Source organism: Varanus komodoensis, unplaced genomic scaffold (assembly GCF_004798865.1).
Source record: "Varanus komodoensis strain SLA01 unplaced genomic scaffold, ASM479886v1 scaffold12, whole genome shotgun sequence".
Lineage (NCBI taxonomy): Eukaryota > Metazoa > Chordata > Lepidosauria > Squamata > Varanidae > Varanus > Varanus komodoensis.
In genome coordinates, this window is record NW_025335349.1 from 19,418,673 (window position 1) to 19,443,447 (window position 24,775).

A 24,775-nucleotide genomic window follows, 5' to 3' on the forward strand; every position below is an offset into this window, starting at 1 on the left:
TATTTTGTTTTTCTAACCAGACTTGTGGATGGCAATCTGAAGGTGGGGAGTGGGGGACATTGAATTGGTCCTTTTGCCATGGTCTGATCACTGCCTGTTGATATTTAGTCTACCAACATCTTCACCATTCCGTAAGGAGGAGGGGCCACTGAAGGCTAATGGATCCAGATTTTTTCCAGAGAGCTGTTTTCAATTTTCTAATATGTCTGATGGTTCTGTCACTTATTCATCTGTGTAATGTAGAGATGACCAAGTCAGTTGGCATAATTACTCTGGAGCACCTTCACTGTAGCAGAGCTCAGAGGACTTCATGGTATTCACTAGGACTAAAACCAGTGAAACAAATTATGAGACAGCTTGTTTGCTGATACGGAAAAATTCCTAGTGGATGGAATTGGCCTCTGCTATGTGTCTATAGCCAGGTATATTTCAGAGTAGTGATGGTGGCAAAGAAACATCTCAGTTTCTCTATCCAATGTTCTATTTTCCACCCAGCAATGATGGACTGGATTAGAGCTAACAAACTCATTCTCAGTCCAGGCAAGACTTGCATAATGTTGCTGAGTTGTTCCTCTAACCATATGGAAGGTTTTCAATCCTGAATGGGTTGTACGTCCCCTGAAGAAGTAGGTTTATAGCTTGGGAATCACCCTGGAGTCATTTTTGTCCCTTGAGACTCAAGTTTGGTCAGTTCCAATAAGGAGAACCTTCTTTGTGGCAGCCCCTAAATTACTGAATGATATCCCCACTGAGATTCACCTAGCACCAAGTATACTATCAGCACCAGGACAAAATTGCCCTCTGTGCCAATGATTTTCATAGTCTGAAATAGCGCTTGGGGTGTGTGTGTGTGTGTGTGTATAGAGAGAGAGAATTATCAGCTATTTTTAGGAAGTTGAGAGGTAAGAACCTTTGTTAGTTGTTATTGTTAAAATCCAGTTAAAATGTTCGATGCAATCTTATTGTAACAATATGTTGATTGTTATTCATACTGTATTACTTTATATTTTATATTTATTTTATACGGTATTGTACTAATTGTTCTACACATCTCAGAAACCTTCAGCTTTGGGGCAGTACAAAAACAAAGTTAAGAAGATTAAATGTAGTGAAGTTATAGATGTTCTAAGCCTGAATACAGATAACTATATCAGGTTCTATTGAATATTGCTTTTGATTTCTTCAGCATAAATGGAACTGCTTTTTTGTGAGGTAAAAACAGTTGATATTTTGCTGTAACTCTTATTCTCAGCTAATGTTCTCCACTATTTTTCTAGATTTAAGTCAATTTTGGCCTTCTGATCTCTGTCAAATCTTTGTTTCACAGTAGCTTTAGTCCTTGGCACGTACAAGACAGTAGCATTTGCTTTTTCTTATGACAGATATCAGGCAGGGAATATTATTACTTAATAAAGTAAGCATTTTAAAAGGTCAAGGACTGTGTCCATCCTGACATCCTGTGCAAAAGCAAGTTACGCATTGGTGTGCTACTCACGTTCATTGACAGCTTCTATTTCCTTTCATCCCATTCTTGGTTATGCTTCCACTCCTATGGCCCACCTCTTAAATCTAGCTTAATAAATAAACCTGTTTCCAAATCGTCAGTTTGAGGGCCCCATCACTACCTATGCTCTGACATTGTACGGATTAAATTAGAAACCGACTTCTCTTCATACAGTGTGTCTCTTTCCAGTATTACATATTGCTAAAGGCTATATGTTTGCTACATTCCATGTTTATTTACTGTACAATATTCTGTCCTTCATTCGCCTTCTGAAGCTAGAGCATCAACATGGCTTGTATGGAGAGCTTCAATGGATACAAGAGACTCTGTATTTCTCACGTCATCTTCCATGAATAGAGTGCAGGGCAACCCAAGTAGGAGCAAGGCCCTCCTCTTGTGTTTGATCTACTCAGGAGAATGCCTGGACAGAGTTCTGGAGAAGTCACATTCCATAATTAAAGGAATAAGGATTGCACACCAATGCAACTAGAACAACGACACAAATTGTCTGAGTTGGGGACACAGTGGGAGAAAGAGTTAAAGCTTTCCCCTGCCTAGTGTCCCCCAGATAATTTGAACTACAAGACAAGTTCACATGAACATTAAAACTTATTTCATTAGCAATCAAGCCTGTCCTAAGCAAACTGCAAATTGCTTTATCATACCAGACAACAAATACAGGCACTTCTCTCTAGTCCATAGACTGGAATTTTTCATGAGCCCAAGCTGAGATAAGCTCAGATAATTCAGAAATACCATCTTAAAATCCAGAAGGGGTCCCAAGGGATTAATCAGCTGGGTATTTCCCCTCCTCCCTTTTTGGTGTTGGCATGGGCATGCTCATTCTTTGGCCAAGTCTGCTTTCTTGCAGCTGCACTGTGGTGATTCTGAGCTTTGGCCATACTTGATAAGGAGTTGCCACAGCGTACTTCTGTGGAAGCAGGCAAAGATGAATTTCCAGCTTCCCCCTCCCTCAGATCTTGATCAGGCCGCAGATCAGATTCTTCTACCTGTGAATTCAAATCTTCCTCTGTCAGCGGGAAGCATTCCAGAACATTTCTTGCAATATATTATGTTTTGTACATGCCTTTCCTAATGTACTGGTTTCTAGCCCCTGCTTGGCTATGGAGCCCACTGAGTGACATTAGGTCAGTCACAGACTCTCAGCCCAACATACCTAACAGGGTTGTTGTTGTGGGAATACGATTGAGAACGGCAGGAGGGGAATGATGTAAGCAGTTGTTGGTTTCATATATGGAAAAAGTGGGACATAAATCTAAACAAACAAATAAATAGACATTTTCACAACTGACTTTTCATATTATAATCAATGTTTGTTTACACTTGAACATCCCACAACTGTGCAAGTTTGATCCACTGGGTTTCCAGCAATTGTTTTCTTGCTCTCATGCCCCATAGGCATTAATACTTAGGAGGGTGGTTACTCGGAGGAGGGCTTTCTCAGCAGTGGCGCCTAAGTTATGGAATGCGCTCCCCAGAGAGGTCTGCCTGGCGCCGTCGTTATTTGTTTTTCAGCGCCAGGCGAAGACCTTTTTATTTAAGCAGCATTTTAAATGTTAATATGATTGAATTTTATCTGGCCAGGGCGGCTTGTTTTATATTGTATGTTTTATATTGTATATTTGTATTTTATTTTAATGTATATATTTTAAAATATTATTTATGATGTTTTAATTTGTTGTTGTAAGCCGCCCCGAGGCTTCGGCGAATGGGGTGGCATAAACATGTTTTAATAAATAAATAAATAAATACTTCCATTGTACTTCATGGGATCCAGCTAATCCAGGCTTTTCATCACCAATTCAGCTTCCATACAAATCTGAGCTCTATTGTCCTTTCCCAAACTTAGTTTCTTACTACATCAATGGACATACTGGGGTTATGAACCCTCAAGTAGAGGATTGCACTGTATGTCATGGCTGGACAGCACACATTCATGCAATACCCACACCTACAAAGGCTTGCTTCCAATCCTCCCCACATGCATGTTCAGCACACACATACAACACAATGTTCCAGGAAGAGGGTGTGTACAGCAATGATTCTTCATCATCCTTTTCTCCTGCATCAGTAGCTCAAGAGGCCACCGAGCAGCACATTGGGATGCTGGCAGAGGCAGTGGCAAGGTCTGGGTGACAGGGAAAAACATGTGGAGCTGTAAAACTGGCCCTGGAGACCCATATACTGGATTTCCCATCCCTTGGGCTACATGGACATTTGATCATGAATGTCACATTCATCTGAACTCTATTGATATCAACCAGATTTAAGGACCACAGTGGTGGGTACTTCAATTCCATTGATTTTAATTATGTTAAGATGTTTTTGGACTTTAATAATCTTTAATAATTAGGAAATGGTCCATAAACTATTTTTTGTAAAATATATAATTCTTCCCTGTCAAAATGTGAAGCCACTGAATCAATTAATGCATTATTTAAAAATAATGATCACCAGTCAAAGCTGAGCATTGTATAATTGAGTAATAGCTTTGAACTAAACAAGTAATTACTTGTCACCCCCTGATACAATAATTTATATTCTTTATAAAACACAGGTTAAAAGAGGGAGAGAAAAACACCCTCCACCTCATTATGATACTCAAACTTTCATTATACAACACTCCATCTGTCAACTGTGAATTTAATTGATCACAGAGCTTTTGAATTCCCTGTCATTTTCCTTTTAGCAAAAATGTGTACATATGCATGTTGGGGTTAATACCAGTTAAAAGAGATTGTGTATCAACATTGCTGATTGTGTTAATTCACAAAAAGTCATGAGAGATATGCCTAAAGAGGTAGTATAAACACTGATTTTTATAGAGCTCCTATATAGACAATATGTGTAGCAGAAGCAGCATTTCAATTATGATGCCCACTACAGGCAGTAGACTATTCATTTTCTCTGTCTCTGAAAAATCTAGTATAACTTGTTACGTTTTAATGTCATTTTTGTGCATTAACCCATTCTCACTCCACATCATTATCTGCCAATGGCAATAGGCAGTGGAAAATCTATAACCTAATTGTGTAAAATGGGATAAACTGAGCTAGATATTAAACAGAGGAAAGGGGAACACCATGTGGGATTGTTTTTCAGTGGCAGGCCATATTTCTCATAATGACTGCTTCTGTTAATCTTAGTTTTATATTGCTTCCCAGTGGGAAAAGTTCAACCAGCAAGAGGGATTGCAGACACAGTAGCATAACGGAAACAAATTGAATTGTTCATTGTGGCAGAAGACCTTATTTAAAATGAATGTAAGATAGCATAAAATCAAGGCAACTAACATGAATCAGTGAAGAAACAATAAATAAAGTTGTTTCATATTTTAATAAAGGATAATTGGGAAAGCAAACAGAAGAAACCAACTATTATTCATTAAATAAGGATAAAATAATGAGCAAATTAAGCAATCCTGGAACCCAATGTAACAAGTTTCACTGATTGTTTGCAAGTGATATTGAAGTATCTCACCTGAGGGATTTCATCTATTTTCTGTCAATATGTACATTTTCCAGATGGATGCTGTGCATTGCTTGAACATTCCTTGCTTATGCTGTCAATTTATATGCATTATCCATATAGCTGGAGGCAGTGCATGCTGCCATGAAAAGTTGCTCTTGTTACTGTTATTCTTGTTGTTGAGAGCCAGTGTGGTGTAGTGGTTAAGAGCATGGGACTGGGACTCAGTTGTCCTGGGTTCTAGTCCCCACTTGGCCATGGAGCCAACTGGGTGACTCTGGGCCAGTCATAGACTCTCATGCCAGTGTACATCATGGGGTTATTGTTGTGGGGATAATACTGAGAGCAGCAGGAGGAGGAAAATACTTTAAGCTGCTTTGAGTTCATAGGAAAAAAAAGTGGGATATAAATCTAATATATAAATAGATGATGATGTTGATGATGATGATTATGGAATCTATGAAATCAAATTAGTTTTAAAACATTGCTGGGAATAAAAAAGTGCATTGCTAATTTAATTGGAAAGATCATTCCCAGATTAAGTGGGGCAATGATACTTAAATGATTGCCTGTGAAAGTATCAACTACACTGCTGGACTCACAACTGGGCAGGAGATCATGGAGGTGCCAAGTATATGCTCTATTTGTTTCACCTCAGCTGTTACATTTGCAAACAGAAAATGTCCTGCAATTAAGGGAAGTGCAACATTATTAATTGTTTGTAAGGTAAGGGATATGGCAAATTGGAAAGAATAGTGTGCTAAGATTATATGACTATTATGGAAGGGCTTCTAGCATTTGAATAATGCAGTTTGTATTTATTTAACATTATGTCTAAGCTGACATTAAAGTAATGAGGGGACAAATAACTATGTACACTGAGAATAAAAAAAGTTTTACAACTCTACAGTATTTTTATAGCAAGTCATGCTGGCTGGGGAATGATAGACGCTATAGATTTTTTTAATGTCTAAACATGCATAGGATTTCCCTTGAACATAGTTTCAGAAAGTAACAGCAGACAAACACTGATGTTAGGAAGTCCAGATCATTTGGAAGACCAGAGCTTGAGGGACCTCCTGCCTGCTTCTGATCAGAAATGGGCTGAGTATTTTTCCTGTGGCTGTCCATTTCTAAGATGTTCTGCAATGCTGATGAAATTTGCACAAATCACACTATTTGCACAATTTAACCAGTATATGCATTTAGCACTAATCATGGTTTTTGCACATCTGTGTAACCCATTTGTCATTTGTGTGAATTAGGATAGTGAAAGCAACCAATGACATCTAAGTGATTTTGCCCATTTAGATAATGACAGTTTATTAACTGTACATCAGCCCTTGCCCATAGTAATTCTTCATCTAATAATCCAGTATCACAGGAAGTTTTGTTTTGTTTGAATAATACTCCCATGCAATTTTTGTAATACAGGGTCAGGACTGAAAGCTTAATCTAAAACCCTTTATTCACAAAGTCCTTCATGCTGCATAGTATAGAACAACAAGGGACACTCCATGCCAACACTGAGCCTGTGGGACCATATGGAAGGGAAAGGTGGCACATTCTTGCTGCCATCATGTGCTGTTGCTAGAGGCCATTAAAGCAATATGAAGCTCTGCCAAGCACTCTGTGAATTTATGAAGTGCATCCATAGGCAACCGGCCAATGGCAGCATTCCTGCCGATTCGACTTTAAAGTGAAGTGGGGAAAGAGTGTGGGTGGACTGTGCAGTTGCAGATGTCCTCAAATACTTGGCATATTATTTTTCAGACTCAGAAAGAATCTGAACAACTGAACAACATCTGGAAGGAGAAATGAGAAATAATTTTCTCTCAGCAAAAGGTAAGAAAGCAACACAGTCTTTCAAATATGCAGAGCTGTATGAACCCTACTGAGAAATACACAGACTGAATTCTGCTTATTTCATTTTCTTCTGCTGAACGGAGCTGATGGGTTTTCCAGCTGAGGCAGAACTTCTTCAACTGGATTTCATACTGTCTGTTTGTTTCTTTGCTTTGTTACATCTCTATCCCGCCCTTCTCTTGAGGCCTCAGGAGGGCATACTTAGAGCCAACTCTCTTTAGAAACAGAAACAGTCTTTCCAGGCTATTTTGAAAAGGAGCTGGGCCAAAATGGATGCCTAACAACAACAGTGTCATTACCTAGAACAATTTAGGACAGCAGCAGTGCTGACTGCCTCAGGTTGAACACAGTGTCTTCCATAGTTAGAATAGCAATATAACAGTTATACTTCCTATTGAAGTAGGTTAGGCTGGGAGATAATAACGGATTCTACAACAGTGCCTGAACATCACGGCCAAGCTGGGATTTCAGGCAGAGTGATCCAAGGCAGCTAACAGCTGTCAATACCATCACTGCAGAATCACCAGTGAATCTCCATTTAGAAAGCCCTAAATGTCCTAGGAGTGAAATACTTTAAAGATAGGGAAAAATCAGAAAAGCCATGCTGGATCAGACCAAAGGTCCATCTAGTCCAACACTCCTTACACACAGAAACAAGCCAGCTGGCCACATGATCCTTTAAGCAGAATGGGTACAAAACCCCTTACTGCCCCAGCTCCTCAGCAACTACTGTAAGCAGGCATGGTGTCTCTGGTAATGGAGGTAACCCATAGCCAGTGAAGGTAGTTGCCACCAATAGTCTCGCTTTTAAAATTATCCAAATGGGTGGCCATCATCACTTCCCATAGCAGATAATTCCAAATGTAAATATACACTGTGTGAAGAACTATTTTTTACTTGTCCTAAACCTCCCACCAATCAGTTTCATGGGATGACCCCAGGTCCGAGTGTTATAAGGGACGGAGAGAAATGTCTGCTTCATGTCCCATCCCTACCATCTGCATATCCTCAGATAGCCCTGAGAGACATGACCTTCTGAATGGTGACATTCTTGTTGAATATAGAATTCCACAACCACAACACTTGTGGTTTTCACACTGGTAACTTGACTAGTAGCCTGATTCTGAATCAATATACTGCAGATTTTTCTACCTTTCTTCTTTTATTTTTCTGTGCTTTTGACATTTATTGAATCTTGATCCCAAGCCAGTTTAGAATAAGAATCAGCACTTTGAATTAATCTTGGAAACTAATTGGCAACTAATGCAGGTGAAACAGTTTCCAAATATGAGTCATCCAACCAGCTGGATTGGTTTGAATCAGTTCATGTGTCTAGACACTGTTCAAAAATCACCCCATGAATGCCACACAACAGTAGCTCAATCTAATACTAAAGTATAATGGCTTCATTGCCAGCTTTGTTTTTGTGGGGAAGAAAGTTTTCTAGACACTGGTACCACCTGGGTATCAAGACACACAGTCAGCAACCTCTGTATATGGTTTCAGACTCACAGAAGACTTTAATTAATTTGTTTTCTGAAGCACACTTGCATCTTTGGCACACTTTGGGAATCACTGAGCTAGAGCTATTTCATCAGATCCATAAAGCATTCTGGAAATTGGCAGGTATATATAAATGGGCATCATAGAAAAGGAGACTATCTGACACTGTGAGGCTAAAAAAGCAAAGAAAATGCAGAATGTACAATGTATGATGGACTACCTGTAGATGAAGTACCACCAGATGTGTGATCCAGTGTTCCGGATCAATGCAGAAGCATTTAATTCTATCCAGTTTTATAAAAGATATTTTGGTCTTCCCTACCTGCATATTAAAAGCTCCTGCAATGCCAAATGCATCTAATGAAGCCACTCATTGTGAATTCTGCACAGCCAGAAAAAACCAGGAACATTAATAGTATGAGTGTCAGCCATCTGAGAAATCTAGGACAACCCCTTGCTTTAAATACATCAAAAGTGCATCAATTCAGACAGTCATTCTGCTCATTGTGGTAGACTGGTGTTGCTGCGCTATTCATGTGATAAATGTGAATAATCCGGATATTTCTAAAGTTCCATCATGTGAATGAATGTTAATGGGTCATCTGAATCTACTCAGGGATATGGGGTCATGGAAAGCAAATTAGATGAAAGAGATGAAATATATAAGTAGTGCACAAAAGAAAAGGTAAAGCAACAAATCCAGGAAAATAAACCAAGAGGGGGCATAAAAGAAAAAAAGCAGCAGCAAATAAGATATTTATTGTTTTAACATAGCCAAAGGTTAGAACCTGAACAAACGTGTTCCACCACAGTGCTTGGGACCCTGCCCTTGATGGCCTGTGCAATGCATCTTTAAAAAGCTGGCATAATAATTGTCAGGGACTTAGTCGAAGATAATAGTCTTCAGATTCTAATGCTGCCTTCTGATTTTCACTTGTACCTCCCACTGAATGCAGTGGGACCTGCTTCTGAATAAATGTTCACAGGATTGGTTTGTACACTAATTTCTACATCTTTGAGGCTGAATACTTACATGGAAGTACACCCCTCTGAATTCAGAGGAATTTACTCCTCCTCCCTGCTTTTGCTGTCATGGCTGAGACCCTTTACTTGCTGCTGTCTTCTGCCAAACACCTTCCACAGGTCCAGGCACTGCAGGGACTCCCAGGAAGGACAACTCTCTTCCAGAAAAGCCAACCATTCTCTTTTACTTCTGACCAAACAGAGACTTTACAGCTGCTTCAGGGGGCAGGCAGCTGCTCCTTAGGAAAGGTGTCCTAGGAGGTAATCCTTGGCACAGGCAATCTCCTGGGACTTCTCCCCAGCCTCCACAATGTCCAGATTTGAAGGAGGATCCCCATCAGAACTATGCATTTGGGTCTGTCTTTCTGCTGATGCACCAACTGGTGTTGCTGATGCAAGGAGGGGGTACTTCTAAGTCCATGGAGCCTCACCAGCTGCCCATTCTTGCTGCATCCTGATGTGGGGCTTGTAAACTTGAATAAGATGGACTGCAAACAATTGTCATAAATACCAATATGAGCCTATATCTAGGATAAATAGACCCAGATTTGTAAGCAGTGTGCGTCTCCAAAAGAGGTTTCACCAAAAGAGGTATGATCAGCTTTACTTGAAAAATTTATGTGTACAAGCCTCTATATTATTAGTATACATAACTTTTGAAATACTAAGACCACAGAAGAAAGCTATAGGTCAATTTTGGTATTGGATATTTCAGACATTAAAATACCTTATTACACAATCCATCTGTGCTTTCTTTTATTGCCTATGACTGTATGTCCACAGTTTGTGAGATAAAGTAACCCTATCTGTGAACACTACCAATTCTTACCAGTTTGTTTATTCCAGCGGAGCTATTTCTTTTTGGTTTTTTAATTTGGATATACTTCCTGCTTGGTTTGTCGTATTAATCTTGCACAATGCCCTTTCTATAGCACTGCCCGAAGACATCATACAAAATTTAAATGTCCACCTGGCATATACTAGAAGTGCCTGAGCAAACCAAAGAAGGAAGGAAGGAAGGAAGGAAGGAAGGAAGGAAGGAAGGAAGGACAAGATCCAGTGCAGGTATTGGCAATAGAGCAATAGTCTTATATGCACCAATACTGGCTCTGCACACATATATTTTGCTGCAAATTTGTCAGACTAAAATTTTAGTGTTTTCAGGATACAATCCTATAGCTGCCAGACACTACTTTGCCCACCATAAGTACAGGCATAGTCTTCTCTGCAACTTCGGGAAAGACTTCTGAGATAACAGTGGGGGTTGTACCTTCAGAGGCCTCCCTCATCATGTCAGCCAGTGTAGTTCCTCCAACTTTAAAGGGATGTATGAATTGTCTTTGGGACAATTGTTTGGGACAATTGCTGAAAGGACAATTGTTCTGGATGGTGGGGAGCTGAAGAGAAGGATGGGGCTAGGTACCATCTCTGAGGTCCTCTGTTCTTTCTGCCCCAACATGCAGTTGAATATCTATAGCCTTCCAAGTTCTGAACTATACCAGCACTCACATAGGATTGTGGTCTTACAGTGCAATCCTTATACATGTCTATTCAGAAGTAAGTTATATTGAGATCAGTGGGTCTTACTGTTAGATCAGTTTATATAGGATTATATTTTTCTGCTAATTATTAGGAATACATTTCCATTGAAATCAGTGAAATTACTTCTGAGTAGACATGAACTGAATTACATATAATTACCTAAGCTCATTGCATTCAGAGGAGTACTTGTCTAATTAAACATTTATTGATTTAAGTTATTTACTGCCCAATAGCCAAAGCTCCCTGGATGGCTAACAAAAGTCAAAATTAAACAAAACTTTAAAATACACAAACAACAATAAAATTGAAAGACCAAAATCACATGCATTATAATATGCCCCCAATTACTTTATATATTGCTCTCCCATATAAATTATGAAATACAGTCATTCCCCTACACCCACCTCACTTTTTAAACAAAACACTCAAGACAATAACCTAATAATTGAACAAGTTCAGGCAGACAAAGAGATGGCACTTGGAACTTTAACAATCATCTGACACTAGTGACGCATTAGAATGTTGTTATGACTACATGCTTACAAGACATTCCCAGCCCTAAGTTCATAATGTTGTTCAGGCCTCCAGTGTTAGATGGTCATGAGCTGCCTTTTCATTATATATTGTCTCATATTTATGATGTGACATTTTTGCTAAATACCGGTAAGGAAAAATCCATCATGAAAAGGTCTGTAAGATTATAGGCTCCAAGAAGCTGCCCTTTTAGCACAGACATAAATTTGGTTCAGCTAATAACATGACCTGCTTGGAATGTAATCAGCCTACTTACAGGTAAAAAACTTCCAGAGAACCTTTTATAGCCTTTAAAGCTAAAGCAAGTCACCTTGAATTGGGACACAAAATATGCTTAAATTGAACCCTAACTGCAAAGTTTAGATCTATCATGCATACTTTGCTGTGTGAAATCAAAATAATTCCTTTTGAAGGTCTTCAACAGAAGACATAAATGAGAGAAGACCTCAGGAAAAAGAAAAGCTTAATTTCCTTTATGAACATGGACAATGAATAATCACAATGATAAAGATATAAACTTTCGCTCTCACCGTGAAGCTGTGCAAATATTCTGCAAGAGTCAAGGCATCCATGGGAGGCTTTTTTGCTCAGCATACAAGCATTCCCTGAGTTTTCCTACACATTTAGGGTGCACTCACCATCCCCCACTTAGGGTTCTGTACAGGCTCTTTAGATGAAAGAATGTTTCATCAGTACTTAACGGCACTTATGTGGCTGTAATTCCTAAGCCTGATAGAGATCATACTCACTGTGCCTGTTACTGGGCAATTCCATTAATTAAGCTTGACAGAAAAATATTAACTGCAATTCTGGACGATAAACCACAAGTTGTTATTACAATATTAGTTCAGTGAATTCTGGTGGAATTCATCAAAAAAAAAAAAAGACAGAGGACTGATAAATCTGACTGCATCAAATACAGAGAGAACACATACAACTGTCATCATTGATCTGGATGTGAAGAAAGCCTTTGAAAAAAATATTTTTGGTTACATTGAGAAATTTTGGTTTTTCTGCAGAATTTTGGAAATGGGTTAAAGTTAATATTTAAGCACAAAAGTCAGGAGCAATGCTTTTGTCCAATAGAAACATGATCCAAAAAATCACTTGTTTGGCAAAGCTGGATGGACAGACTGATTTTTACTTGGATTGGCTTGTCAGTCCCATTAATGACTTCCTGCTCTTCTATGCTAAATTTGATTTGCCCACTGTGGCTGAATGGCAATACATACAGCTGAAACATCTGATAGAATCCAGTTTCATCCTCCTTCTTTTAAAGCTGTGGAGACCCCTCCAGAGTGTTGATTGAGACTAAACATCTAAAAGACATGGGCCACAAGCCATGTTTATAAATATCTTAATGGTAAACATTTGTGATAGCCAGGGTCTAAATCAAGAATGGAATAGTGAGTTGGAACACCCTTCTTTGCCCAATCAATAAAGTCTTCACTGGCAAATATTTTAGAAAGAGTAGCAGATTTGAGATGCATTTCATCCAGCAAAAATTATGTTTCCAATATACTGGATGACACATCTGTTCAATAATGGTTTAGCTAAATCAGCCAGCCAATCATTGGAGGTATAGCAAAGTGAACATTTCTCATAGATTTAGGCAATATGCAATGGATGTTTCCTTTTTAGAAGAGGTAATAACTCGGATAACTTTTGTGATGGACAGCTCTTCAATGTTTACAGAAATGGATGGTCATTTTAACTATCCATTTATTACTTGGAACTTGTAAGGTCAATATAAATGGATTCACCACACCCTTTTGACAACTGGAAGACTAATAATAAACATTGAAAGAACAAATGGCCACCTGCGATCACAATGGAGGAGAACTTGATGAAATTTTCAATTTTTGAATATGTGTGTGCGGCTGTGGGTGGGGTAGGCATAATTTACAAATGGACACAAACATGGACATCTGGTCTGCCTTTGTTGAAGTCTGTGCATAATTATCTTTAATAATAGTAGTACGTCTTGCCATACATTAAACATACAGGGGTATATAGCATGTATGTATTCTTTGCAATAAATTCACTCCAATCTCACATAATAATGCCATAATATTACGTTTGTTTTACATTTTGGTTTTGATTTTGCAATTAACAGTATAAATATATTTTTAAAAATCATTAGATGATCTCATGACTCTGAAATGTAGATTTAACTGTGAAAATGGAAAGAAGCGTGATTTACATTTGTGTATTTGATATAACTATTCTACTATAATTCAGTGTAACCTAGAAGTTAAGTAGCAGAAAAACAGGAAAAGAAAGGTATCTGCTGTAATGTTTAGTTATTTAATTAATTTCTATACTGCCAGGGCAGGTTAATTTCATTTCAATTCTTCAACAAAACTGAAAGTAGAATGAGTGGATTAACAGACTTATGTAGAAAAATTCGTCATTTTCCTCACATGCATAGATGTAATGCTGAAGACAGGGATTCAACTAGGACCTGAGAAATTATTTGGTGAATATTGAAAAGATGGACTTCAGGGTGTCTACTCACAGCAACATGGTTGTGAGAGTGCTTTCTCCAACCTCTTGTTTTCTTAAAAAAAGAGAGAGAGATCCAGAGTGCGGCTCCAAGTTACAGCTTGGCTGACAGACTGCAGCTGACATTCTGAAAACAGAGCTTGCAGAGATTAAATGGTTCCTTTCCAACTTCCTCACCACATGCTCCATTTTCGATGTGGCTGAAGAGCTCTCAGCCAAGGTTTGGCTTGGAGCCACAGACGGGCTGTTTAAAATAAAGGGGGCTGCAACTCATTGTAACTGCAAGTATTAGTCTACACACACAAACACACAGAGAGAGCAATTCTCTCAGTGCAAAATCCCCAGTATTCTTCTCTTAGCCTTCCACAAGAGAATGAAGGCTATGCTAATCCATGCCTTGATCTAAATACAGCAGCATTTGCTATTTTGAGGAGACATGTTAAATATTATACTTAACAAAAGGAATCAGACAAAAACATTACTGTGTGAGTGAGAGAGAAGGGTGGAGGACAGAGCGCCTATCTACCCACACATGCAGCTAATTCGTTACTCAAGATGGAAAAATACACTCACACTTTAGGAATAATTGTAATCCCTTGTTGGAGCGTTGTGGGTTTGATGCCTGTGCTAGAGGAAGAAGAGATCAGGGGGAGTCACCTTGCTGTACTAGGGCACACATATGTCAATCCAGAGGTTTCATTCTGCCTAATAGTTGCTGTAAGTGATGCTTTAGACCCCAGTTGGCTTCTCTACTTGAGACCCAAGCACTGACAGAAGTTTAGGGTCTCAAGTTCCAGGATACATTCATGGTAAGAGAAGCTGATGCCCAGAAATTCTTTATGCTGTGATTTGGTATATACATGGCCCAAGGCAAACTAAATTTACTTTGGAGGACTTCTTCTGGGTGAGAACAGAGCATCCCTGGTGGGAACAGCATCCAGGGATGCTGGAACGCTGGGTGTTGTTAGTCCTGGGTAGGAAATGATGTGCTACCAGGATGTGGAATCCTACATTCAGAAAAAGCAGATCTATGCTTACTTTAAACTTCCTTATAAAAAAAGAGTAGAGATTTGTGGGGGAGGGATAGTGACTTCCTAATATTTACATTGGTTCTGAAAGAAAGCAGATAGTTCATAAACACACCAGGAAGAAATGGAAATTCAATTTTGCATGAAAATAATGATATGGAAAAGGTTTGGACCATGTGGGCAAGTTGCAAATTGCATACTAACACAAATGTCAGTACATGCATTTGTGTTATGGGCTGCCAAGTCACCTCTGCCTTTTGGCAACTCTCTGTATGAAAGCCTTTCAAAATGCCCAACCATGACTGCCCTGCTCAGCTCCTGTAAACTCAAGGCTGTGGCTTCCTTTAAGGAGTCCATCCATCTAATATTGGTCATCCTTTTCTTCTGCCTTCATCTTCCCTAGCATGATTGTCTACCAGGGGTAAATTTATACTGATTAGAAGATAACTAATACAAGGCTTGTCAATCAAAGTGTTCTGTTCTTTTCTGCTCTGTTTTGAATGGACAGTTATTCCATCCGCAATTACTTCGAACATGTGGATAACCGCCTTGCCCAAGAATGGTGGTTTCTTTACCATTTGAAGGCATACAATATTTCTTTCTTAAAACATATTTTCTTTCCTTATGAATATTGAGTTTTCTCCCTGACATGGCTAGAAAATTATGGGTTATTCAAGCCATATATCTGTCTCACATGATATGATAAACCATCACAGCTTTAGTTAAGTACATTCTTTATGATGTCAAAGTAGACTCAAAATACCTTAGGGACGGGCAGTGGGCTCGCAATCCATAGTTAGGAGCAAAGTGTCATGTCATGAAGTTACTAACTTTTCAGAAGAGCCACAATTTTACTATCTAGAACTTTGGTCACAATGTATCCAAACCCAAAGAAAATTAATTGACCCCATCTTCTAAAAAGCAATCAGTACAGCATGATTCAGGGTTCAGATGCAGAAGAGAGAGAGAATGACTCAACAGCCCAACAGCTATAAATCCCTTTAAGTGCAATCCTACCACCAGACTCCCATATCTTCTGCTTCACCTTATCATAGGAGAAGCTCTGCCTCAGGCTTCCATTAAGAATTCTGTCAAAGAATTGGATAAATCCTGGTAACAAGCCAGATATGTTGCCAAGTCCAGTGTGGAGCCTGGATTGAGTAGTCAGGGTTCAAGAGGATGTAAAACATTAATGGCTAATTAAGGCTGAATTTAGAATATAGAAAAACAGCTAAAATGTATAAGTTGGAGGGAGATAAAATACAGGTAATTTTTCTCTTTTCTTTTCTTTCTAACAAACTGTTGGTTTCTCCAAGCCAGGGAGCCTAAATGTGTACCAAAAGGGTGACACAGGATGTTCTCCAAGCTTCTATCTTTGAAGTTGGATAGACAAAGACACTATTAAGAGGCAATAGCCATCTTTATATATATATAACAGACTATCACTGTAGCAAATTTCTTTTTTGTTGTTCTAGGGAGTGGGGCCCAAGCCAATGGATTCAAATTTTAGTAAAGGGTATTCCAAATGAGCATTAGGTTTCTTTTGTTTTCTCATTTCTTTCCCATCTTAAATGCAGTTCATTCTGAACATCTGCAATTTTTTTAAAAAAGAGTCTGCATAAACTCTTGCATACATTTATGTCCATACTTCCCTTGATGCCTACATTTTTGCATGCAGCGTTTCCTAATATACAATTGTTGGAAACTAATTTTCATAATATAATGCATGCAATGCTATTTTTAGTAATGTATGCATTTTCACCAACAGTTTCACCTAACCAACAACATTAAACACTTCGAGCACCACTGCAAAATTTAGAAAAGTTTGAATTTTGAAAGATAACATTTTTTTTGTTTGTTTCCATATTGGCTTCACAATGAAAATTAGACATGTTTTTATAAAAGCACAAAGTAAATGCATTTCCTCTCTCTCTCTCTCTCTCTCTCTCTCTCTCTCTCTCTCTCTCACACACACACACACACACACACACACACACACACACACACGTGCACACACACACACACAATTATAAAGTGCTTCCTAACAGGATAGTGGGACAGACTGCCTTAGATGGAGCTCTTTGCTCTGAGGCCACCATTCAGGGATGCTGCAGTAATTTACTGATGAGCGCATGTGCTTCATTCTCCATACTATGCTGCTCTGCACGGCACGCTCTGCAACAGTCGGCACTTTTTGATCCAAGAAAGCTGAAGAGGTGGAATTACCTCATTACTTCTTCATCCAGACTTTAACTGAAGCGTGGGACTCCAGGGAGGCTGCAGAGTGCTAGAGTGATGATTGCACAGTGGAAGGCAGAACATTCATACACATCCACGTGTGGCCACCTACCCCTGTTGCCTTGTAACTAAAGGGACTAGGACTCAGGAGACCCTGGTCTGGCTGTCCCTGGTTCAGGAGAGTCCCCAGAGAAGCCCAAAGAGTTGGCCATAGCAGCATATTACTCTTGTTGTCCTCTGCCACTAAAGACAAAAACAGCAGAGGAGTGACCAGCCAAGGTTTTGCCCCTACTGTGTTCCATTTTATATTACATTAATAGATGAAGAGTTAAATTGCAGCCCAATTCTCCTCTTGCCAGGCTGCAGCACATCTAAAGGAAAGGACATGATGGCAACCAGTCAAGACTGCTGTTTGTTACTGTTTTTTCTTTAGTAACTGGAAGGAAGGATCCTCTGTCTCCAACACTCTGTCTGGGGTGGCAGAGATATGAGGATCCCGAAGCTGCTCCAGCCTCCTTCTCTTCTACCCACCTACTTGTGAGCCACTCTAGCAGCAATACAGAGCAAGGGGCGTGGGGAGATAAGTATTTCCTCCACTACTCCTTCCACTCTGCATTGACTGAGCAGGGGTCTCCACGCTCAGAAGGTCATGGTCCTCTCCATTGGATCATGGCCTTAATTAATCATCTAACCAATCAGATGTTTACTTTGGAGGCCAACAGAGAGGGGGATTCCCACCTCCCAAGGTAGTCTCTGATAGGATCACCATGCTGCGAATCAAGTTATTAAAATGGTGCATGTATGGTCATCATCTTGGCCAAGGATGCACTTTCCTACAATAGCTGGACAAGTTTAGGCAGCAGCTCTGTAAAAACAGTGCACCATGGACTGGTAGGGAGAAGCTGTCTAGTTGGAGTGGAGAAATATCTTGCCTGCCTCCCCCCGCAAAAAAATAATAATTCTGGCAGTGCTTCTGGGTAACTTCAAGAACATCATATCCCACCCAAAATAATGTATAAGAAATTAAAAAAACAAACAGCTGTCCATTGAATTGTTTGCAACTGTCAGTGGAAAATTGCCAAAGAAATTTTCAGCACAGCATTGCTACCTGATCTCTGAGAATCACCTTCATGCTTATATTTATGTAGAGGCTTTGGGTGACATTTAGAGTCTCATTATTTCTTGTGTCCTTCCTTACTATTTGAATCCCAGTGGTAAACCTTACCTACTTCTTTGTGTTCTGCTTCTGTCTTAAGTGGTGACCAAAGCAGCAGCACAGTTTGAAGAAAATCAATGATTCTGTGCTGTGTAGTTCAGAGGTGTGTCAAAAATGCTGAGCCCCTCATTGGCTCCTAATCATTTCAGACTGCATTTGCTCAGCTGGTCAATTTGGACAGAGAAGGAGCAGTGAAGAGAGAAGTAAATTACCTGGACCCTCTTTTATTTATTGCATGTTTTTGAAAGAACCCCTGAGGACTCTGAAAAGTTCAGGAGGTCCTCGGTGATAAAGAAAACTTTATATAAAGATCAATACATCCTCCAAAGAATAGGAAGGCAACTACTTGCTCAATCCTTACCTTTAAAGGAGTTGCTAGAGTGTTCCCATTACATGTATAATAAAAAGAGATATTTCTCTAAATAGTCAAGGTTGTTTATTCTTCAGCCACTGAATATGGGCATATTCGAGGCTTCGGCGAATGGGGCGGCATAAAAATGTTTTAATAAATAAATAAATAAATAAATATCGTCTCGGCCATTTTTTTAAAGGGTCCAACATGGAATATCAAGAAGATCAAGAATGCTTGTTCATTCCTTACTGGATTCCATAATGGCAGTGATTTATAAATGGAACCAAGAAGATATCAAGCCAATAACAGGCATGATGAAAGGGATTAGAAATTAGCTTTCATAATACTATTTGTATTAGAAAAAAGAAAACAAAACAAAAAATGCATTAAAATATTTTCTAATGTTTTGGAATGATAAAGGTTCAGCTCAATAACTTGTCAGAAATAGCGTAAAGTGAAAATGTTATAAGGCAATGTAAGAAATTGCCAGTTAACTGAAACAAGATTGTGAATGACTGTAAATTGAAGAAAGAATTCACATGGTATTGAAATAACAAAAACAGTGAAAAAATGCTATTTATAAAAGCATCTTTTCTCAATTAGCAAGCTCCAACTTCTCCCTCTTTCTTTTTTTCTACCAAGTTTTGTTAGCTTGAAGGCCCTGCTCCAGTACCTGATCATACAAGATAGGCAATTTAACTTGTCAGTCTGAAGACTCTCTTACGAGTACTGCTGTTGGTGAATCTTCTTTTCCACAGAACTTTCCCCACTGCAACTGAGTTCTGCTCCCATACCCTGAAGGTCTCTCTCTATATCACCAAACCTCTTCTTTCCCTTCAGTACTCTTTAATCCATTGGCGTATTAAAATCCTCTCTAATACTCCCTACCAATGCCAGCTCTAAAATCTTCTACCTGTATTTCACTCAGACCCGTCACATCTATGCTTTCTACTCTCCAATATGTTCAATTGCCAGGAAAACCATACAAGACATACTTGCTTCTTTTTCTTTTCTAAGCTCCCATTGCTCTAAGATTCTATTGTTGTGAACCACCCAGAATACTTTGGGAAAGGGTGGGGTATAGTAAAAACAACACCACTTTTACACAAGCTTAATATTTAGGGGTTTTACATTTCTAAATACCAATTCCAATAAAACTTTCCAAATAAACAATTTAACCTTATATAATTTAATTCATGCTATTCCTATGATAGACTTATGTAAACATTGCACACAGTACCTCAGGGAGTGATAGAAGTGCACAGAATGATAATCCTCACTTCTCATATTATTTGGTCTCAAAATGGCAAAGAAAATCAGGACTCAAAAAGTAATGGGCTATGATGAAAAAGTTAGGGCTATTTAGAGAGCCACCCCATGTTTCCTGGACTGCCTCCCAGGGCCATAGGATTGCTCTGGAAAACCCCACTAAGGCCATAGACAGAGCTTAGATCTAAGCTTAGAGAAAAAAGGTAACTAGTAAATTCCCATGTCACCTCCACCTGGTGCCTCAAAGTAGGTTGGCCCCACTGCATCCTGACTCATGGGTCCAACAGCCCCCAGACAGCAGGCATTGAGACTTGTCAATCATCATATATGCGCCTATAAATGGCCAGCGAAACCTATTCATATTTTTCCACGTATCTCTGCCAATTTCCAGTGGACCTATTGAACCAACTTCATTTCTAAACCAAATTAAGCACAGTGCAGACTAGGGGTGGAGAAGATTGTAGACAAATCCAGACAGTGATCAGCTGAACATTCTTCCTCAGTGTGAGTAGGTAATCCTGCACGAATTGAGAAGAGGTTAATTGTGGGCAGAGCTGTGTGCATGGATGCTAATCCTTATCTCTGTGTTTGCATGCTTGCTTGCTTCTCCTTCCCAACTGCCAAAGTTGCCCCCATGGTAGCCATTTGGTCAGGAAAGGGCCTAGGCTTCTCCTAAGATGCAGATAGCAACTCCTGAGAAGTGAATTCTGTGGAAAACTAACAAGGAGAGAAAGAGTTAAACTCCTGTTCCACTGAGAGCATGGTTCCTTGTCTATTAGAACTTCAGCTTGTCATGACAAACAATCCTGAGTGCTTCTCATGATGTGCAGTTTTTGCCTGGTTGTGCCTGAAGTGTGATTCAGTAGTTCCTATGGCAGCATAATTCCTACCCTTCTTGCCCAGTCCTCCTGCTATTGGCACATATCCCATCAGCCACTGCACTTGTGCCTGTTGTTCTCCTTAAGTGTGAGGCCTACTCTCAGCTTTGCTGTAAGACATAAGCTTATATGCCAATAAAAGTCATCACAAATTTTTGTAATATAAAGGATTTCAGGCTATGAATGTTTAGATAGAAAAGAATCCTACAACTTCCAGCATTACCAAGCCAAAATAGCTAGCTGGTGAAAGCTCAGAGTTGTAGGACTTGTTTCTGTCTAAATATATGTAGGATGGCACCCTTACTGATGAAAATGAATTTGTGAACATGCCCAAACTGTCATTCATTAGAAAGAGGGGATAGTTTTCCTTTACTATAAAAGTTTCTGAATATCTTTGAAATGCATGTTCAGTAACATTGCTATATGGACAAACCATTGTGGGGAGAGAAGGGCAAAAGGCAAGTGAGGGCAATATCCCTTCCCCAACTCAAAAACAGGGAACATTATAAAATTAAGATGGTTCATGGGCAAATGGCACATATGTCTGCTTGCACCAGTTCTTCACTGCTTCTGGTAAACATTTTCACCTGGTCTTATATCACTAGTCGAGGTACCTTGGAACCAAGCTTGTGTTCTGCCAATGACATGTGCATGAGGATATACCCAGCATAACTATCCTTATAAAGAATAAAATAATGCCTGGGATATGACAAGCTAAGTATTGCCTTGATCTGTAAAAGTACAAGATGTACAAAAACAAATATATTTATGTCAAAGCAACAGTCATTTTGAGGGTGCTGTAGCAATGTTCTGCTTTGGTGATGCTCATTATGTAATTGGATTTTAGAATCCTCTACTGAAAATAGGATAAGTAAGACTGCTTTTAAAAAATGAAACAATTTGCTTTTTGATATTGCCAGTAAGAAAATTCCCAGAAAATGTATGAAATTGTAACAAGTCACATTATGAAAGAATAAATTAAGATTTACCTTGTCCTGAAGTTAGTAGGATGAGGATGCCCATCATATAATGATAAATAATCATATTCTTCTTCTAGAGCAAAGGATTGAAATACTATCTGTATTCTATTTCTTTCTTCTGCAATTATTACCCATGTGCAATTTGCACCATTTGGATATCCATATGGGAAGCCAGGGCTTTCTATAGTTCCATTGAGTCCTTTTAAAGTTCCACCACATGTATAAATAAATCCTGCAGAAGCAAAGAAGAGTAAATTAATGATTATCATGAGCATCTCATTGATAAAACATACCGTTTTTTGCCAGAATTGCTCAATGAGCTAAGTATTATTATCAGAAGTTCAGTGCCCATATCTAGTCAAACTTGAAAGTTTATAGGCATCCTATCAAGGACAGAACCTCAAGGAAATCAAGTGCAGAGGTTCAGGTCACCACCATGCTTCTGTAAGCCTGCAAAGGACTTAGTTTCAGCCATCGAAGTCTTTTGTGCTTGCTTGAGAGAAAGTTAAGTTGAAGCAGCACCTGGAAAAGAACATACCTCACTCCTCCCCTTCCCACCTCCTCCCGAAAGCTGGTTTCAAGGTTGGCTGGAATATCCCTTGCTACATATACATTTCTGATCAATGTGTCATACAACTATCTTCCCTTTAGGTTGCAAAACCTCTTTTCATTCACATGTATGAAGATATGTATGTTCTGCCTATTTTTCTCTCTATGATGCTAAATTATGAAAACAGTTTGCTTTCACTTGTGTTCCTCTGTTGAGACCCGCTGGAGCCACAAGTTAAGTCCATTCCAAAGAAACAGGTTAGAGCAGAATGCTGTGAGCTAATTGCTAAGCAGAGTTTTCCAACTGGAAAGTGGAGCACATTACACTAGTGACACTGGATGCAAATAGGTTTCTCAAAGAGTTCTTATTAAGCTGTAAAACCCTAAACAGTTTGAGACCTGATTGCCAAAGAGATTGCCCTTTTCTTCATGTGGTGCTGCAGTCAAGATAAGCAGTTATTAGCCCTTAACATGCGGAAAGACTTGCAAGGTTTTCCATGATGACACTCTCACTTTGGAAATCATTCTTAGTTCACTACAGGTGGAAATGACAAAGCCTTCTCTACAAGGCATAACCATGATCTCCCTTGACAGAATGCCTGAATAATATTCAATATCTCATGGTAGAACAGGCCCCTTTGTGGCGATTGCTCTAATTTACCATCAATTCAGAGCTTATTCATCACCTCACATTCTCTTAAGTATTTTCCCAGCAGTAGTTCACACATTCAGGGGGACAAGGGAATAAAATCATGGCATGCCCTTTTTCCCCTTTAAATCCCTGTTCTGCTTTTGGAAGAAAAATGTGTATTCAAGTGGGCTTACTAGACTCCCAAATCACATTTTCCTAGCAAGCAGCTGCATTTTCCACCACTGTGAGAAGGAACCCCAATCTGGATGTGTGGGCGGGGAGGTGACTTTATCCTTTCCCCCCCAAGCTATGGACCTTGCTTGGTTTTGGACCCCTATCCCTGCGTTCTGGATTGCTAGAAATGAATTCATTCAAGTTAATAGATCACTATTTGCCAGAACTGTATTAAGATCTCAGTGGAAATGAGGATGTTTTTTCTTTATAAGTAACTATTCCACAAGTCCCCATACTCATCATGGCCCTGTACTCATTAAGCACCCTTATCAATATCCAGATCAGAAACTCTGGAATTATTGCAATTCCTCCAGAGCTGCAGTGCCCAACCCTCATACAGATAGCTCTTTTTCCACCACTGCTGACAGCAGAAACAAGGGTGCCCCCCTCTGTGTGTGTGTGTGTACCTCTTCCATGCCCTATAGATCCAACAAAGCAGCCCCTATGCAAACTCTGTAATCAGAATATTAGTAGCTGCTGCAGATAGAATTACCTCTGTACATATTTACCTGAGCATCCCAAGACTTCCTAGATAGAGCTTTATGCTGAATACACAAAGTTCTGAAGAGGAACTCTGCAAAGAATTGCAAGGGGTGCTGCTAGCAGACACCCCTCCACACACACACACACACGCATGCATGCACCCCTTGTGTGTTCAGACAAATGCTTGAGTAGCTGGAGCTCTTTCTGAGTGAGCAGCTCTGCTTTAGTGAGCAAACCCTCTGTAGTTCAAGAAGCCATTCTCCCCAGCTAGCCAATAGATATGGCCATGCTTCCACTGGGGCTTCTTGATGGGATCCCTTATTATCTCCTAATGAAGTGTTGGCAAAAGGGGATATTTTTATACTGGGGTTCTGGTGCATTAGAGAATAGTTCAGAAACTCCAAATAGCTCTCCCACTTGGATATGCGTTCAGACTTGCAGTCCCATCACCAAAGAGGGCAAGTCAGACCCCAAGTGCATTGTAGGAACTCACTTATCTCAATCTATTAGCACACTGGGGATAAATCTAGGCTTCTTGCTGATATCCTGTCTTCCCAGTGGCAGAGAGACCTTGAATTTGGTTTAATCCTGCTGACAAGAAAGCCAACTGAAAATGAAATGGAATTTAAAAATTCTGCAAAAGGAACCTGAACAGAGCAGGCAAGTTGAACAATGATATGCAAATATGGTTGATTTGCATAATCCATTCTGAAAGCAGATTTAGCATTTTCTATTTTTAGACAAATGCAGGGAGTTTTAGCACAGATTCCCAGGCTTTCCTGGCTTTATGTGTCTCAGATTTCTATGCATTGCCAATGAGAAAGAATCTGCCTGAGTTCATCTAGCTGGAGGGAGAGCTATTTCAGGTCTCAGCAGCCTGCCTTGGGGGAGACATGACAGAGGTTTCAGAACTGTGGACAACATTCACAACAAGGATCAAATATCAGCTCT

General features: G+C 39.5%; 1 protein-coding gene across 1 annotated transcript in view; it reads right to left on the minus strand.

Annotated features, from left to right (window-relative positions):
• CSMD3 (CUB and Sushi multiple domains 3) overlaps window positions 1-24,775 on the minus strand; it is a 650,552-nt gene that overhangs the window by 519,830 nt on the left and 105,947 nt on the right. The window contains exon 2 of the mRNA XM_044421466.1: window positions 21,937-22,159. Coding sequence (XP_044277401.1) covers window positions 21,937-22,159 — 223 coding nt within the window. The remainder of the gene's footprint in view (window positions 1-21,936; window positions 22,160-24,775) is intronic.